Source organism: Erythranthe guttata, chromosome 14 (assembly GCF_056151865.1).
Source record: "Erythranthe guttata isolate IM_541 chromosome 14, IM_541, whole genome shotgun sequence".
NCBI classification, from domain to species: Eukaryota; Viridiplantae; Streptophyta; class Magnoliopsida; order Lamiales; family Phrymaceae; genus Erythranthe; species Erythranthe guttata.
The window spans coordinates 19,774,962-19,795,398 of record NC_142546.1 but is presented as its reverse complement, the minus strand read 5'-3'; the positions used below and the strand labels follow the sequence as shown (position 1 = coordinate 19,795,398).

Genomic DNA, 20,437 nt, shown 5'->3' with positions numbered 1-20,437 from the left:
TCGAAAAAATCATAGAAATATTCGGAATTAAAATTAGATCGGAAATCGAAATTTTAGGTAATTTTATGTATCATTCCAATTCCGTTCCAAATAAATTCGCAAAATCGGGAACTTCAGAAATCCGAATGAAAAATACGATTCCAAATTCGAATATTTTCGGATCGGAATGGACGGAATTCAAAATTTTCATTTAGATTTTCACCCCTAACCATTAGAGATCTCAAATATATAGAATTTCGATAAATTAATAACATCGCTTAAATTAATAATTAATTCAATAATTTAATATTCTACTAAATTAATTATTTTTTGTTAGTTCCAACTATATTAATTCAGAGAGGTTTATCTGCATATATTCTACAACAACCGACTTTAATTAAAAACTGAAAATATCAAACAATAAAGTTAACACTTCTTATTTTCTCACATGAACCAAGCACAAGGTCATCTTAAACACAAGATTAATTCGTATTTCAGAAAACCAACTTCCTCCTCATAGGCATCGCCGAGGATAGCATGCCGCTAGCTGCCGCCAACACTGCCAAATCCCCAATGATCTCGCCTATTAAATCCTTGAATATAAGCCTTTCAATGTCCAAAACGCCCTCCGACATCTCGATGGGGAAATCTTCCCATGCAGTGATGGCCAGGTCTCTTTTAAGCACACCACAAACGGTCTCAAACAAATCTTCACCGGTATTTTCGGGTCGTTCTCTAATTGTTTGAAATTCGGACCATACTTTGTCGAGTGATGGCACTGTCGCACACTTGTTCCAAGGTGGCAATTGCTTGTCCCTATCCGTAATTTCACTGATCGCGTCGAAAATCAGCTTCCTCTGGAGCGTGGAAGCTTTGCAAGTGTCGTGGTTTCCCTTGAGAAACTGTTGCTTCTCGAGTAATAGGAAAACGTCGGACTCATCTTGGAGATGATGATGATGATGATGATGAGAAGATGCTCTCAGGATGTCTGAAATGTACGCGAATTCGCGGTCATCTGATGTTTCTACCCATTTTGTGCGAATGGGCGAAACGACGGGGCTCCATGTATCTTCTTCCAATTCACCGGGCTGATCTGTTGTTGTCAGATGTAAAATCAAATGAATGTTGCACTAATTTTATTCGCAAAAATAACGAAATGTGATGCATAACAAAATAATGTAAATTATTCGATGCATCGCGATTCATTTAGAATTCTTCCAACGCTAACTAACTAAACTGTTGGAAGTCAATAAACAGTTGTACTCAGACAATTACAGGCCACTTCGACCCATGAACCGGCAGTTCAAACATTCAATTATTCTCGTGGTTTCTCAAAAATACGTTAAGAGGGTTTAGCCTATTTGATTGTGTCTCGACCGGGTTATATGATGTTAGCTCTATGAATGAGGTCATATCGGAACCGTCGGGTTCATGAATTGTTTTTGTACCGCCAAGTTTTTTTTTCTTTTCTGAAGGAGGATAATTATTGGTTCCCCAATTCTCATCCTGATGTCTCGAACACTAGATGATCTTAGGTGCATGGTGCACAGTTTACCAACAAGCTACCTTATCTTGGCAACCGCCAAGTTCTCGAACCGGTTACTATCAATATATTACGATTTTTGAAATAAATAATTCACAATGCAATCCGGAAACCATGGTGATGTCTATTTCACTCCATTCATAACAAATGTAGTGTATTTAATACTTTAAAATAAAATAATAAATGAACAATTTCAAGAACCCCACCCATCAATACTGTGAAACCAGTCACAATTATAGCATCAGCAGCTACACCGAGGAACATTGACCTTTCGATACAACGTAATCGTCATGATGCCGACGGCAAGTACAATTCCCCATTCTCTAGGGGAGTGGGCCCCACCTCCCACGTGACTTTTTTTTCTCACATGACACATTTCCCAACAACATCCATTCCCACCACTTCTCCTCCAATCAAATCAATCTAATTATTTAATCCAATCCCCACATTTAATTATATTTATAGCACAACAATTACTACTACTACGGAAAAATCTCTAGCTTATTTTTAGCCCCAAGTCAAACTTTGATCCTCGGACCTAATTTTTTCCTTCTCAACTGATTCATTTAAACACCCAACCGACTGGTGATGTGACATATTAATAACTAATTTATTCAATAAATTAAAAAATAAAATAAAAAAATTGTGTACCTTTGAAATTGAAATCGAGATTACGTTTGGTTGTAACTGGGGAAGGGGTTAAGGAGTCGTCCTTGTAGAAGGACGAATCAAGAACTGACACGGGGCTCGGCTGCATATCGGCGGCTGCAGACATCTCTGCTATGCTGCGTAGCAGCTTATCGCACCTCTCCAGTATATTCCTCCCTTCTTTGTGTTCGTCCCCTTTCGACCTCTGTATTTTATTTCCCCAATTTTTTTATATTAATTAATTAATTAATTAAAACGGTTTAATTAGAAATTAAATGGGAGTTTAATTAAAAACCCTAAACGGCGTCGTATGTAATGTACGTACCTCCGTATCGGTAAACACCGTAGTGATGCTGCTTCCAGAAATGGATGAAGATTCATCATCTTTGTGGCGAATCTGGGACGTCGGTTTCTTCCTCCTCTGCGATTGATTTGTGGCCGTCGGATCCGGTCCGGCTCTTCTCTTCGGTGAGTGAACAGGTGAGGCTTTTCTCTGAGTTTCGACGCCCAATTGCCTAGGTTTGACCGGCGAGTTTGACCGTGTTATCGGGCTCGGGCCTGGACCTGTGCTTGGGCCTCGACCGCCGCCACGTGTCGGGCTCTGCACTTTTCGTTCTCGCATGGGACTCACCGACGGCGAGGTTTCTCCGGCGAGGCTGTAATTCCGGCGAACTTGATTTCTACCGTTCGGATCCGACGATCTGATAGGTTTCATTAGGACGATGGGCGACTCGTCGTACACAAAGTTCCGGTGGCGGCGGACGACTTCGTTTTGCTGTGGCGGCGGTTGTTTGGGATGCAGTAGTCCTTTGAGTTGCAGAGCTTCAAGGATTTGTTTCAACGTCTCTAAATCCTTTGACGTTTCGTCGATTCCCCTCACCTTGATTCTCTTCTCAATCTCACCGTAGATTGATATTGTTGATACGGTCTGCTTCGGCTCCGGGAACACGTCGCCGGAATCGAAGAAGTTTTTCCTCTGCTGCGGCGGAGCTTTCCACGGTGGTGGTGTAGAATTAAGGCGGCCTCTGTTCAATCCTTCCGGCGCTTTTTTTATCGACTTGTTTTTCGGATCTGCAAAATGTGCGTCTGTTGGCGGAGTATGTGAGGAATGCGATTGAGTTTGCTGCTTGGAATAAAAGTTGCCGCCGTCGGTGATGAATCGAGATTGGAACAGATCCTTCGAGACTCTCGATTCCGATGCGGATCGCCGGAGCTCGGGCTTCTTTTCCGGTTCGGAATCGGATGAATTTGGGTACGGGTCGAGGCCCATGAGCCTGGCGATAACACTTGTAGATCGGTGTTGTTGTTGATCAACATCGGCGGCGCCACTTGCAATACTGTTCCCTCCGTTTGACGCCACGGCGGCGGCGGAGGTGGTAGTTCGGATCTGTTTGGGGTGGAGGCCTCCTTTTGCGTCGGTTGTAGCCCTGCTGTCGAGCGACAGCCTTGGGGCTTCCTTGCTGAACTTCCAGGACGACGACGACTTAGTGCCTGATTTCAATTCGAATATCGGCAGAGGAAGAGGTGGTTTAGGCGGCGGCAACTCAGCCGCCGCCGCCGGAGTCTGCTTTGACTTTTGTAATGGCTTAAGAGAATCAGTCGGATTCGGCGGCGATTGTGGAGCTGATTTCTCCGATTCCGAAGTTGTTGTATCAACCAGCTGCAATAATAGTAAAATGTTAGGTATGAATTAACAATGAAAACAATTTAATTAGAAATATGAGAGAATAGCAAATGTAAATAGCGACGACGGAATCGTACTGGTGGTGGAGGGAGGCGCTTGGTGGAATAGAAGCGTTTTCCGGTCAAAATGTGATGGCGATCGAAGATTTGAAGAAAACCAGCCATACAGCCCATTTGTCTTTGAATCTGGATCTCCAGATTCTGCTCTTTGACGAAACCTGTTGTCATTTCCGGTTGCTTGCGTCACTTTCCGGTAGCTCTTTCACTCTCCCCAACACACACATAAACACACGCGCGCACTGTTCACTGAAGTTAACGTCACATTTCGGTTCAGCTCTCTCTCTCCTCTCTCTCTCTCTATTTCTAAACTTTTGCTTTTACTGCTAATAACTCCCGCTTTCTCTGTTTTAAAGGATGTGAAAAGTGGGACTAGGGTTTTGCTAAACTCACGCACCAGTTACTTTTACTTCTTGCCGACTTGGCTGCACTCACTCTCGGTACAACTTATACAATATACACCGAGTTTTTTTTCTTTTTTCTATTGGGTTAATTACACATACACCCCTAAGTTATGCTAAAATAACTTTAAGGTCCCTATAGTATCGATAATTACAATCACCCCTGAAATATTGTTAGAAATCCTAGTGGAATAATTCATTGGATATTTTATTCCATTATTATTCTAACATACTGTAGACGCATAAAATTAATTAATTGGTTAATTAAATTAGCCAATTAAATTGTGTCTAAATTAAATTATAATTTATCTTACAAAATAAGTTATGGAGATAATTATCAATTAATTATTGGCCAATAGGATTATTTCTTCTATTCCAAGTTATAAGAGATAAATATCAATTTAAAGAGAGCCAATCAAATCGCGCCACGTCATCAAGTAGACTTTAAGTAGGACTCTCATTCTACCACTATAAATAGGGACCCTCTCTACACAATTCAAAACACAACTGAAGAAGAATAAAAACCGTAGGAGAAAATTCTCTCTACAATATTCAAGTCGTTCTTCAACAAATTCAAGGCGTTCTTCATCAAATCGAGGGCGTTCTTCAACAAATCAAGATCGAAGGAAGATTGAAGGGCCAAATCCATCAAGAACTCCAAGATCTTCAAGTTAAAACTCGTTAAAGTTCAGCGTTCGATCCGAGATTCAAGTCGCAAGACCCTTGGAAGACGTTATTCAAATCCAAATCAAATCCGGAGAAGATCAAGTCAACGACCCCAAATCAAATCCGGAGAAGATCAAGTCAACGACCCGACTCCGAAATTCAAAGTCAAACGCATATTGTTCTTGAGAGAAGAATCAGAGGATTAAATTAGAGTTTGTAACCCGCTATATTTATTTTAATTCAATAAATTATTTTTGTGCAAGTTTTTCTTGTTTGTCTAAATCGCAGATAAGAATTTGTTGCTACAAATTTTGGCACACCCGGTGGGGACATCTCTACCTCTCATCTCTTCTCTCTCTCGAAGATCCTCGAAGTGTTGCAGTGACTGCTCTACGTTCGCAATGAAGAGTGCTACTTTAGATTCATCAAGTGTGGGCTTAGTTACAAGGAGTATGGCTAAGAAGCTGCAAGCATCCTCAGAGACTAGCTCGACGCCCCAAACCATTCAGAAAGGCTTACCACCTCTTGTCAATACAAGCGCAGACATGGAAGGTTCAAAACGAGAGATTTCACAGCCCACGCCTCGTTCAACATCAATCTACTCAGAGGTGGCATCCGTCATGACAACAAACGCTACAACCATGGAAGAGCAAATTGCAAGTTTAACAAAGGCCATTGAGGGACTCGCAAAGCATGTTCAACAACGAGATTCTCAAATTGCCGAGTTGATCAGCAAGATGGACAAAGCCGAAGCTATTCAAGCTGTGGAGAATCAGATAGAGGTTCAAGACGAAGTCGAGACATCCACAAAGCAACAACCAGTTGAAAACGAGAAGGCTCCAGCTCAAGAACTTCAAGTTTCTCCACAAGGGATGATTCATGTAGATCAAGTGATGACGCTGATCAGTGGAACCATCAAAGACAAGTTGGAAGGAAGCTCGAAGTCTCCATCAACCTATGTCAAGCCATACACGCAAAGGATTGATGATCTAAGGATGCCAATGGGCTATATACCTCCAAAGTTTCAACAATTTGACGGCAAAGGCAACCCCAAGCAACATGTGGCACACTTCGTCGAGACTTGCAATGATGCCGGGACGTACGGAGATCACCTCGTCAAGCAATTCGTCCGATCGCTCAAAGACAACGCGTTTGATTGGTACATTGATTTGGGGGCAAACTCCATCGATAGTTGGAAGCACTTAGAGGAAGAATTTCTCAACCGCTTTTACAGCACTCGAAGAACAGTCAGCATGATTGAGCTCACCAATTCCCGCCAATGGAAGAATGAACCTGTCATCGACTACATCAAACGTTGGAGAAATTTGAGTCTCAATTGCAAGGATCGACTGTCTGAGACATCAGCTATTGAACTGTGCATCCAAGGAATGCAATGGGGACTCCGATATATCCTTCAAGTAATTCAACCTAAAAGTTTTGAAGAGTTGGCCACTCGAGCACATGATATGGAGTTGAGCATACTTGCAAATCAAATTGAAGAATCACCATTCCAAAAGCCGTACCGGCTCAAAGAAGTGCATCTTGAAGAAGAACAAGAAAATCATGAGGATGGGGGCAAGTCTTTTGAAGAAGCAACACCCTATGCAATATGACAAGTCAAATCAAATGAAGCACTCATCGACACGAGTTTAAAAGGTCTACAAGTTCAAATCAAATCAAAGCTCCTTGATACGAGCATAAACTATCTACATATCCAAGTCAAGTCAAAGCTCCTTGATACGAGCATAAACTATCTACATATCCAAATCAAATCAAAGCTCCTTGATACGAGCATAAACTATCTACATATCCAAGTCAAGTCAAAGCTCCTTGATACGAGCATAAACTATTTACATCTCCAAGTCAAATCAAGGCTCCTTGATACGAGCATAAACTATCTACATATCCAAATCAAGTCAAGGATCCTTGATACGAGCATAAACTATCTACATATCCAAATCAAGTCAAGGCTCCTCGATACGAGCATAAACTATCTATATGTCCAAATCAAGTCAAGCCCCTTGATACGAGCATAAACTATCAACAAATTCAAGTCAAATGCTCCTTCAGTATGAGCTTAAACTGCAAATGTTTCTCCTTGTCCACATGAGTATAAATTGTGCACGACATCCCTCAAAAGGATATATTTTGAACTACGTTATGACTTGATCCCTTTATAGGGTACGTAGGCAACTTAGAATCTCTCTAAGTTCAGTCATGATTTCAAAAGATATATGTTCTTTGCTAGATCAAGCTGCAATCAAAGTTGAGCAATTATCGAGACTCATCCACTCCAAGATGCATTGTCCGTGAACAAGTCTCGAGGGGGCATTTGTAGACGCATAAAATTAATTAATTGGTTAATTAAATTAGCCAATTAAATTGTGTCTAAATTAAATTATAATTTATCTTACAAAATAAGTTATGGAGATAATTATCAATTAATTATTGGCCAATAGGATTATTTCTTCTATTCCAAGTTATAAGAGATAAATATCAATTTAAAGAGAGCCAATCAAATCGCGCCACGTCATCAAGTAGACTTTAAGTAGGACTCTCATTCTACCACTATAAATAGGGACCCTCTCTACACAATTCAAAACACAACTGAAGAAGAATAAAAACCGTAGGAGAAAATTCTCTCTACAATATTCAAGTCGTTCTTCATCAAATTCAAGGCGTTCTTCATCAAATCGAAGGAGTTCATCAAATCGAAGGTGTTCTTCATCAAATCAAGGCGTTAAAGCGTTTAATTCGAGATTACGGTGCTAAACCCTCGAATTAACGTTATTAACATCAAATCAAGATCGAAGGAAGATTGAAAGGCCAAATCCATCAAGAACTCCAAGATCTTCAAGTCAAAATCCGTCAAAGTTCAGCGTTCGATCCGAGATTCAAGTCGCAAGACCCTCGGAAGACGTTATTCAAATCCAAATCAAATCCGGAGAAGATCAAGTCAACGACTCGTCTCCGAAATTCAAAGTCAATCATATATTTTTCTTGAGAGAATAATCAGAGGATTAAATTAGAGTTTGTAACCCGCAATATTTTATTTTAATTCAATAAATTATCTTTGTGCAAGTATTTTCTTGTTTGTTAAATTCGCAGATAAGAATTTGTTGCTACACATACTATTAGTTCGAGCCAATGGTGGAGTCAACATAGAGCTAATGTGACATGATTCTCCTAACATTTCTCAAATTCTTATTATTTAATATAATATTTATAAATTTTTGTCTATGGTAGCATTTAACGATCCGGGCGGAAAAAAAAACCTTGACTCAGATAATTATTTCAGGGGTGTGACTGTAATTATCAATACCACATGGACCTTAAAGTTATTTTAACATATCTCATAAGTGTATGTGTAATTTACCCTTTTTATTTGATATTTGCACCTCCAAAAATATCACTAAAAAGATTATGCTACCCTCGTTAACTAAAAAAATCAATATGGGATGTATTTTGAATGATTTGTTATATTTAGCGTACAAATGCTAATAACATAAAATGAAGGGTGCAATGTGGAATTAAGTCAATTTCTCAGCTGGGACTTTTTCTTAATTCCTCTTATTCTACTTATATGGCGGTTTTATTATTGCTATTTCTCATTTTTAGTATTTCTGTAGAAATTTTGTTTTCGTGATAGTTTGTATTGGGAGATTAAACTATATATGGATGGCTATATAGGTATGGATGAATAAATTGATTATATAATTATCTAAAGTAACAGATTACATGAAGATTTTTTTTATTAAAAATAACAAATATTATGAAACAGATCAAGTGATTAATGTAGGTAGTTGGAGGATTTACTTTAAATATAATAATTTTGTAAGTGATTGTCTCAATTACATTATTACAGTGACGTGCATGGTTCGAAAATAGTACACTGCATTAAATATATAGTTGATAGTGATGGTCTGATTAATGTAAAATTGAACGAATTGATAATGATATATAGATAAAAAAGTATTTCTGCAAAAAAGGATAATTTCGATATTTTCACTTAAAACATATCAAATAATACTCTTCTTTTGCTGGTTTTACATATGGTTAAAATCCACAGAAAGAAAATCAAATGGGGACTATTTGTAATATACATAATTTTTTGCCTTTAAATTTTACTCACTGTATTACTTAATACTTGTAAGTGGTAACATTGCATACTATTATTTATCCGACTTATATGTGTGTTTGTCCTTTGTTTTGATTTTATTTTATCTGTATAGTTTTGTTTGTTGTCTTGGATTATGATGATGCTAAAATATAGCTCACCTAGGGTGGTGTAGAAAATGAACTGGGAGAGCAAAGCGGATCAGTAGTTCGACAACTTGATGATCCTGAGGTCCCTGCGAAAAGAGCACACGTGAACTAAGCCGGGGGTTGATCCGGCGGAAACCCCTCCGCGCTCAAGTCAGATGTACGGGTCGTAGAGAGAATAAAACTCGAGATGGATTGCCAATAATTAGAACGTACCTTTACAAATGATTAAAACACCTATTTATATATCGGTGATTGGGTTGGGCTTACTTTGTTGGGCTCAAGCCTTACTTTGAAGGTATATGGGCTTTCGTGTAGTGGGCCTAATTAGTAGATATATTTGAGGGCCCATTGGGCCGGCCCATTTAGGTATATCAGATTATATCGGAGATCTAGCAAGAAATGCAAGACAATATCAAATAAATATCGAACGAGATGGCTCTGAGGATAAATAGTCGAAAGAGCTTAATTATTTGATTTCTATTGCATGACAAGCAATTGAATATATTCGTAGATTATAATGAATTCGAGAGATGATTCCTTGTTAGAAGTTTCAAAAACGAAGTTTATGGTTATTGTTTTCAAGACGAATTTATGACCTTTAATTGACACGTCATTATATTTGGGTAGATCTAATAACGCTCGAGAGATAAATTATAATAAATTAGTATTATGGATTAATGAACCACCTAAATAGTACTCAATTGTTATGAAAAAAAAAACTTTTCTTCTTTTCAAAGAAGTTTGGCTTAGTCCTAGATTAGGTGGTATTTACCTAAGCTTTTAAAAATAGATTATTAGTTTTTTTTTTCTGTACATAATTTGTTTTTCGGTATTTACAAAACAAATTTTTGCTTGTGCTTCTTTTAAAATAAGTTGTTTTAAGTTATAATTTTAAAATCACCCATGCATTTGTTTTATTAGTTGATTTTTTCAGCTAATATGCAAACACCCCTGACTTTTAGAAATTAGGGTAAATTACACCCACACCCATGTATTATGCTTAAATAACTTTAAGGTCCATGTGGTATCGATAATTACACTCACCCCCTGAAACATAGTTAGAAACTCTAATGGAAAAATGCATTAGATACGTTATTCCGATAGATTTCTAACGGACTATTGGTTTCAAGAAGTGGTTGAGACAACAAAGAGCTATCTATGGGTGATTTAAGAAATGTTAGGGGAGCCATGTCACCCCATAACTCTATGTTGTCTCCACCACTAGCTAAAAGTATTAGTCCGTTAGAATCTTATCGGAATAATGTATCCAATGCATTATCCCATTAGAGTTTCTAACTACGTTACAGAGGAGTGAGTGTAATTATCGATACCATAAGGACCTTAAAGTTATTTAAGCACACTTCTGGGGTGTGGTTGTAATTTACCCTAGAAATTAAATAAGCATTTAATCTCAATTTAACTCACAATTACTGACTTCTACTCTTAGGGTGCATTTGGATGGAAGGATTTGTGGGAGAGATTTCAAATCCATAATAACAAAACCCTCGGACTTGTTTGGATTGAGGGATTTGGAGATGGATTTCAAATCTCCACCCCTCCTTTTTAGTTGATTTTGGAGCAATAATTATGGATTTCAAATGACTCCAAAATTGGAGTAATTTCAAATCCATTCCCCAAATCAAATCCTTCTCCAAATCCCTCCATGTAAATGGACCATTAAATAATCTTTTGCAAACGCCTCCTAAGTTAGTTAGTCTATCGGGCGGTACGAAAATACCGACAAATGGAGCCTACTAAATGAGTTGAACAATGTTAAATGCTGCAGATTTGACTGAAAATAGTCGTTCGTTAAAACTATTCAAAAGTTTTCGTTTAAGCGTGAAAGAAAACAGTAATAGATGCCACTCCTCATTATTAATTAAAACCCACATTTCTCTGACATTCATCTCTCTCCCTTTGAAATGCTGTCTCAATAATGGAATATGTAGCAAATTTGTACTCTTAACCAATTTAATACTATGCTCCAAAATGTTGTCCCACATTCCATAATTCAATGTTCTCATATCAATAGCCTATAGAATTGGGTGAATATATAACTCAGATCTTTCATATAATATTATTATCCCTTCCCGCAACATACGTGATAAGTGCGACCTAAAATTGAAATCGCTGCAATATTATTCAAATTCAGTCAATCGACGTGGCGCTCTCTTACCCCACCTACTAAATCATTCAGTACGGGGTACGTACAACAATTTGTAAAAAAACTCAACAAAAACGAACGCTAGTTGTTAAGATCGTAACTTGACATTTTTATGATGTTAGAATAAAGATACTTCATAAATACAACGCACCATTTAGTAGGCACAGAAGTTTTTTATGAACTAGTTACATTCAAAGTGACAATATTCAATATTGTGTGATCATAATTATAAAATATATGTCATGAATTAAAAGATTATTATTTATGCATGTCAGAGGTATAATAAGTAAAATTAAGCAGGTTGATTAAAATAGTAGTGTTGTACTAGTGAGGTTAGGATAAAGGGAAAATGTGCCCTCATCTTCATACAATGCACCACGTGCTGAGGGGGAATCCTTTCTGCAACTATTTTTTTATTTATTCTGTTTTATTGCAGAAAAAATGGTGATTGGTTGAAGTGGTGGATTGGGAATGCAGAATCAATCATCTCTCTCTCTTCTCTCTCTCTCTCTCTCTCTCTCTCTCAATTAATAAAAGAAACTTGATGGGTTTGGTTCAGTGGATAGATAAGCTTGGAATATTAATTTCATGAGTAATATGTTTATTTTAATCTACCGTGACGTGGGATTATGTGGTATCATCAGTTTGTCAAGAATAATTAGGCTGTCCACCACATGCTCTGATTATATATATCGATCTTCAATTTGGATCATATTATAGGATTAAGATTTAAGTGCACTCTGTATTATTGTAGATTTAAATCGAGCTTAATTACATTAAATCATCTTTTTAGCTGTGCTGTCAGCCAATAATTATTTGGTCATCAATAAGTTATTATTTGGCGGAGTCCATAACATTATAACATTAATCACGTGTACACACTGGCAGAGTCCAGAATCTTTGAGAGGGTGGGCTTAAGCATGTTGGGTGTTCTGGAGCAGCCTCCCTGAAAAAAAGAAGAAGATATTTTTCTCCACTTTTAGAAGATAAAATATACTAAGGCAATCGCAAAAGCTCAATTACTATGAAAATTCAAGAAACATGAATATCAAGTTGATTATCAAAATTACACAATCGACTTCTAATTGATATTCAGCCTGAAATTTAAGATGAGTGAGAAGACGTAAAATTAAACCTTAATCGATCGTCGGTGGGTGATAATTTCCTACGAGCAATGGTTGTAGACCTCCAACTATGCCAGAGAACAATTTTTTTTTTATTTTAATGGAATGTGAACGGAGTTGGAAAACAGAAAATGAAGGACAAGTGAGAGGTGATGGGGCTTTGAATAAGTGAGCTTCAATGATATAATTGAGTGGGCTAAAAAGATACACCAGGAGAAAAAAAATTAGAAACGAGGGGGGCTTGAATTCAGCATAACCCTTGAGTGGGCTCGCCCCTGCATGTATATCAAATACCGTAGGAGGAAGCTAGAATAACTGTGTAAATGAGTTAGAATCGATTCGACATAAAGCTTGGTCTCGAGTTCATTTTTAAGTGTCACTTTTTTCTCTAACTTGAGGTCATCAAACTTGACTCAAGTTTTTATTAATATATTTATACCAATAAAATTATTTTTCATATTTTAAATTAATAATTTGTTTTCCCCTTTTCTATTTCCCCACTAGGATAGTGCAATCACAAAGTGGAAGTCTGAATTGCAGCATCGTGAGATTGACTCGGCATTTAAATCCCGGTCCAATTATGTATAGATTGAGCTATATGAGTCGATGGTGTTGTAGATGCTACACTACGTGAATACATCGAATGATCTAGAATAGGGGTGCAAGTTGGAACGGAATTTCCAATTTCCGCCGGTTCCGATCCGAAAAGTTCCGATTTTGGAACAACTTTTTTCATTCCGACTTCCGAAATTCCGATTTCCGAATTTTTCCGAATTTTTTGGATTGGAATTGGAATTATATAAAATAAATATGGAATTTCCGATTTCCGATCCGATTTAATTCCGAAATTAATTCCGAAAAATTTCGATTTTTTTCCGAAAAATACACCTAAAAATAATATATTTTATAAAATTCTTATTTTCCGAAAAATACACCTGTAAGGTTTGTTTTAGGATTTTGACATAATGATTTTTTGTTAGAAGTTTTATTGGATATTATGTTGTGTTTATTTATATTAATTTTTTTGAACTGAAATTTAGTAGTTATTAGTTTTACTTTTATCGACATGGATGTTCTTATTTTTGAAAAATTATGAACATTTTAGAAAATTTCGGCTAAATTTTGAAATTTTAAAGCTTATGTGATTTCCGATTTTTTTCCGAAATTCCGAAATTTCCGGGGCTTTTGGAATTGGAATGAATTTTTAGATTCCGAAAATTTTGGAATTGGAATTGGAATTGATTTTGTACTTCCGAAATTTTTTGGAAATTTTCCGAAAAGGCTAATTCCGATCCGATCCATCCGACTTTCACCCCTAATCTAGAACTATTAATTTACACATAATAAGACACACATATTTATGTACGTGTGTTTAGTGAATGATTATTTTATAGATATATGGTTCAAACCCACTTGATATGTTACACCAAGTATAACATTTCATAAATCGTGTTGACCGACGATTTTGTAGATGCTACACCCGGTGAAATACACCCTGCGAATTGATATAAGAACTAGGCGGGAAGCCGTGTTTTTTGAATCAGTCAAAGCCAAATTTAAGAATTTATTTAGAAAAAAAGAAAAAAGAACATATATATTTTCCTTCAATTATTTTTGGGAGCATCAAAGATTTCATGAGCACAACTGCACAATTAGTAAAGACAAAGATCGGATGCACCACGTGACTCAAGAATTAGCCAATTAGGTTTAAAGAATCAAAGTAGTCGGTGGGTCTTTAACTAATAGCTAAAACGCAAAGGAATCTGCAAAAAGTTAGCCTAAAGCAGATATAGCAGAGTTTTATGAATTAATAGTTGCCTATGCAAAGAAATACATTAAAAAGAGAATAAAAACATTCCAAATGCTGAAATGCATGCATACCTATTGCTTATGGTCTAAAGATTGTAGCTAACCTCATGAAATAAATTAAATGAATATTTTTTTTAAGTGTTTCTTAATTAAGTAAGATTCAATAGCTAGAGATGTTTTTAATGTACTCGGTGAACCCGGCCTCTTACAATAGTCGCAACGCAAATCACACTATATGCATAAACTTAATTAGAAAAGCTATTTGCCACGAACTTGATATAGAATATAGGGCTAAATACAGTTTGCACCCTTAAAGTATAGGGTTGGTAACACTTACCTCCTTAAAGTCACAAATGTAACACTTACCCCCTCATTAATGAATTTAATGATAAAACTTTGACTTTGAATGATGTGTCATTTTTTCTTCCCAAATTGTCCTTCTAGCTATTATATTAATGCATATATAATAATATATTTTCAATAATATTTCAAAAACTAAATTTTATAAAATATAATAATTATTAAAAAAATATTTTGATTTATGTTTAACTCCACATTTTAATTACTATAGACCCTAATATAAATAAAAATCTCAATTATTTAAAAAATATATAAAATACGTTAAACATTTGAAAGAAAAAAATATTTTCAAGACTTAAACATCCAACTTTTTTATAATAATTATTGATTTGGAAATTTATTTCAGTTACTTAAATATAAATTTCAATAAAAAAATATTTAAATATTTAGACGTTTAAATTATAATTTCTTATTAAATTTTGAATACATTTTGTGATTCTCAAAGTAAAAAAATGGGATGATTACATTAGAGTCATATACGCATAAAATAACTATATAAACTATAAAATCATAATAAAAATTCAAATAAGTGTTAATTTTTTATGAGCTACAAATGAACACAAGGTAATACAAAAATGAAACTAAAATTCCATTTTTTTCATTCCTAAATTTACAATATTGAAATAATAAAATTAAGTTTTTGCAAAGTTGCCGATTTTTTTATTATTACATATTCATTATTTATATAATTGCTAGAAGGACAATTTGGGAAGCAGAAATGCCACATCATTCAAAGTCAAAGTTTTACCTTTAAATTCATTAATGAGAGGGGTAAGTGTTACATTTGTAACTTTAAGGGGGTAAGTGTTACCACCCCTATACTTTAAGGGTGCAAACTGTATTTAGCCCTAGAATATATTGACGAAACGCACTCTTCTTACTTTATCACTAACTAGCCCATTTTTACAGGCATAATCTATATATAATATAAAAAGAGGATCTATGCCCTCCAGGCCCGGCCCTAGGCTATAAGCAACTTAGGCATTTGCCTAGGGCCTTCAATTTATAAGTATTATAATTAGGGCCCCAAAAATTATGTTTACTATAATTAGGGCCTGAAATACAAAATAAATTTTATATTTATTTATTTAAATAAAAAAATATTAACACATATGGCCTGAATTTTGTATAAATATAATATACTAATAACTAATTTTAATACATATATTTAAATTAAAATAATAATATCCAAAACATTAAATTTTATATTAAAAAAATAATGTAAAGGGCCCCAAATTTTTTTTTTTGCCTAGGGCCCCATATGGCCTCAAGCCGGCCCTGATGCCCTCAATGATTGACATGTGGCAAATGATGATGTCATTTATCAAAATTGCTTAGTTGGAGTTCAATTGATGAGGTGGATTCTTCAATTGGTGAGTTGTCAATTTTATTTTGGTATGTATTTAAGTTATTTCCTATTTAACATTTATACACTCATTTAAACAATTACCACATGTATATATATTATTTCCAAAGTTAATATTTTATAAATTCGAAATAAAAAAAAAATCTTATTTATATTTGAAGAATTTCAACATACATTTATTAAAAAAATTCATGATACTCAATTATTTTACGAATATTCAAATAATTTTCAGAAAAAAATATTTTTTTAATATTAAAATATTAAAATAAAGTAATACAATTGTTTTTTTTTTTTTGAGTTTTCAATATTTTGGAATATTCGAATATCCATTCAATAAAAAAAATTGGGATATAGGTATAAAATAAATATATTAATAAATTAATATATATTTCATAATTTTTTCATTATATATATATATATATATATATATATATATATATATATATATATATATATATATATATATATATATATATATATATATCTATATATACATATATATCATCAATATCATATCTATTATATATTGATAACTTATGGAAATAATATCACCTTAATTAATTTTAATTTATGTAAAGTTTGACTTTCAATTATTAATTATTAATTATTAATAAGTTATTTGAATTTGCATCAAATAAAATCAATCACCGGATTTGTTGTCAATCATGTCTATTTTTTATTTTATGAAATCAATTTACATTTATTTTAATTATGTCCAATTATGGTATATATATATATATATATATATATATATATATATATATATATATATATATATATATATATATATATATATATATATATATATATATACATATGTTAGTATATATGCATTTATATATATATTAACTAATATAAACAATATATGATTTCCTTAAAATCGTTTTATTTACTTATTTAGTGTGTGAAAATTAAGTATAAATACCCCAAATCTCAACCCCAACTCATTCATCTCTCTTCATCTACATTTTTTGTGTTAATCATGCTAAACTAAGGTCCTCATCTAAAACTCTTTTTTTTTTTATTCCTTTTGTTTTGTAAATCCATAATGCAATTAGTATTTATCGATGTGTTCGCTTTAAACATTTATTTGTCGTTGAATATTTATGATGTTATTCATTTATTATGTATGCGTACATATAACAATCTAACTTATGTTTGTTTTATTTTTTTTGTTTTTACAGATCCATGGATATCATCGTTTGTGTTATACACGGCGACATTAGCAAGAGAGAAGCCTTACGACGTTGTATAGCACGCATAAATATGAGCCGTGTATATTTTAAGGGTAGATTTAGAAAAAAAAATAGTTATGCATTTCCATCTTTTGACTATACGTGAGATGATTGTACGCTTGGTTTCGATGCAAATAAGATTGAGATTAATGAACTTGATTGAGCATGTAATAGATTATTTAGTGTTTATATATTTTTGTAAAAATATTAATTTTTGTGTCCATAAATAATGCTTATTTTTATCTATTTGTTCATATGTACATACATTATTATTAATTTGTACGTTCATATTAGTTTCTATAATTTTATTTCAATAAATTTGGATCATATTTATTTGTTTATTTTTATTATTATTGTAAATAAAACTGTATTTTCCATTTATATATAATATAAAAGAGGATCTATGCCATCTATGAAAGAAATGTGGCAAATGTCTGTCATATCTCCAAATTGCTTAGTTGAAGTTCAATTGATGAAGTGTATTCCTCACTTGATTAGTTGACATTTTGATTTTGGTACGTATTTAAGTTCTTACATATTTAACATTTCTACACTCATTTATATATATATATATATATATATATATATATATATATATATATATATATATATATATATATATATATATATATATATATATATATATATATATATATATATATATATATATATATATATATATATATATATATATATATATATATATATGTATATGTATATATACACATATATATATATATATGTATATATATATATATATATATATATATATATATATATATATACATATATATATATATATATATATATATAAACTTATTTTTATTGTTTATCATATATTGAGAATAATAATTAGAGAAAAAAAGAAATTAATTTTGGATATTAATTGATATGATTTTATATAAAGTGTAAATGGAAACTATATTTTTGAGAAGTAGTAGTACCTACATTTGACACATGTTTTATGTATCTTCTTTTAATTTGTCTCAAATAATTATAATTTTATTCAACTAACAATAAATAAATAATCACTAATTTCATTATGCGGCAAAATTACTAAATTTAAACGTTTAATTTATAATTATGTCAACATTACTTACTTATGAGTATTATTATTAGTATCAATATCAATATTAGTATCGGTATCAGTATCAGTATTATTATTAGTATTAGTATTAATATTAGTATTAATATTAGTATGAGTATTAATATCCATATCAATATCAATATTAATATTAGCATTAATAACAATATCAGTATCACTATGAGTATGAGTATGAGTATGAGTGTGAGCGTGAGTGTAGTATGAGTATGAGTATGGGTATGAGAGTATGAGTATGAGTATGAATATGAGTATGAGTATGGGTATAAGTATGAATATGAGTAAAAGTATGGGTATGAGTATGAATATGAGTATGAGTATGAGTATAAGTATAAGTATGGGTATAAATATCAGTAACATTAATAGTATCAATATCAATATCATTATCAGTATTAGTATCAGTATCAGTATCAGTATTAGTATTAATATGAACATCACTATTACTATTTGTCTTAGTGTATTAGCATTAACATTAGCATTAGTCTTAATATTAGTATTAGTATTAGTATGAGTATTAGTACGTATGATTATTAATAGTAGTGTTGATTTTTTATTTATTTTTTTGATTTTTTTTTTGAGTAAATTCAAGTTTATTACAAGGGAAGTAGGGGAGAGGAGACTCGAACCCTAGACCTTTACCTTATTGGTAAATGCTAGGTACCAACTCTCCTATTGAGGGTTGGTTAATAGTAATGTTGATATTCATATTAGTATTAGACTATCGGTATTAATCATCGTATTAATATTAGTATTATTAGTGTTGATTTTAGTATTAATATTAGTATTGGTTTTAGTATTAATATTAGTATTGATATTAGTATTATCAATGTTGGTTTTAGTATTAGTATTAGTAGTTGTTGTTAGTGTAATATTAGTGTCATATTAGGGTGGCATATACAATTGTACGCCGCAATGTCCAGAGTTAAAAGTAGATTTGAGATAAAGATATTTATCAACTCAAAATCGGACGATATAACTAACTTTACGAGCAATGTTGTGTGCACAAAAGATTTTCAACGAATATAAAGGTAAATCACAAACAAATGTATATTTTGATTCAATAAAATATTTTTTTTGGGTATTATTTACATGTATGTCAACTATTCAAAGTTTTCATTCATTTTATTTTATCCAAAATAATTTTTAAAAAATAATTGATCCCGTGCATCGCACGGGTGAATTACTAGTATTATTAGTTAGACGATCCTAGCTTGTAGAAACTCTGGACGAATGCCTTCTTTTATTCAGGGTGCATTCAAATGAAAAGATTTGACGGAGACATTTCAAATTTTAAATTCATAATAATATAATAATTGATTGAATTTGTGTGGATTAAGTTATTAGAGCATAAATTTTTAATTTGTATCCCTCTTTTTCTTTAATTTTTTTTTTCTTTTAGCAATTGCGATGAATTTCAAATTATTTCGTACTTAGACTCACTTCAAATTGTTCCTATTTGAATCCATCGATTTCAAACCCTTCAATCAAATTACCACGGTTCGGTTTGGTTCCGGTTCTGATTTTGGAGGAACTGGAACCGAACTGAATATTTCCGGTTCTTTATGGTTCGACTCCAAACGGTTCCTTGTTCGGTTCCCAATTTTAACCGTAGAACCAGACGATTCTTAATACTTTTTTATTTTATTTTATTATTATATTTAACTTAAAAAATACTTCAAAATAGTTATTTTTTTATTAAAACAGTGGAAAGCGTACTTAAAAAACTTACATTTTTTTTTCTTAAAAAAATATTTTTTAATTTTAAAAAATTTGAAGGAACTAATTGTGGTTTTAAAAATTAAAAAAAGAAAAAGAAAATAAATTGAAAGGGCTTAAAAAAAGGAAAAGGTAAGAATTAGTTGTAATTATAATTAATATTTAATTATTTAAAAAAAGCGGTTAGAATGGTTCTAACCGAGGTTCTAACCGCCAATTAACGGTTATAAAAATGAGGAAACGGAACCAAACCAATTTTTTCGATTCCGATTCCAAGTCAAACCGGTTCCAGTTCATTAAAAAACCGTTGACCCCGGT

The 20,437-nt window shown here is 33.0% G+C and overlaps 1 protein-coding gene across 1 annotated transcript; it reads right to left on the bottom strand.

Annotated features, from left to right (window-relative positions):
- Positions 1 to 176: 176 nt before the first annotated feature.
- On the bottom strand, positions 177 to 8,996 carry LOC105950221 (protein LONGIFOLIA 1). Its single transcript, XM_012973566.2, has 5 exons — positions 8,309 to 8,996; positions 3,932 to 4,417; positions 2,496 to 3,830; positions 2,174 to 2,375; positions 177 to 1,072 (listed from the first exon to the last, which is right to left on the bottom strand). Exons 2-5 carry the CDS (start codon positions 4,079 to 4,081, stop codon positions 474 to 476), a joined length of 2,286 nt encoding a protein of 761 aa, XP_012829020.2. The 5' UTR covers positions 4,082 to 4,417; positions 8,309 to 8,996; the 3' UTR covers positions 177 to 473.
- Between the last annotated feature and the right edge of the window lie 11,441 nt (positions 8,997 to 20,437).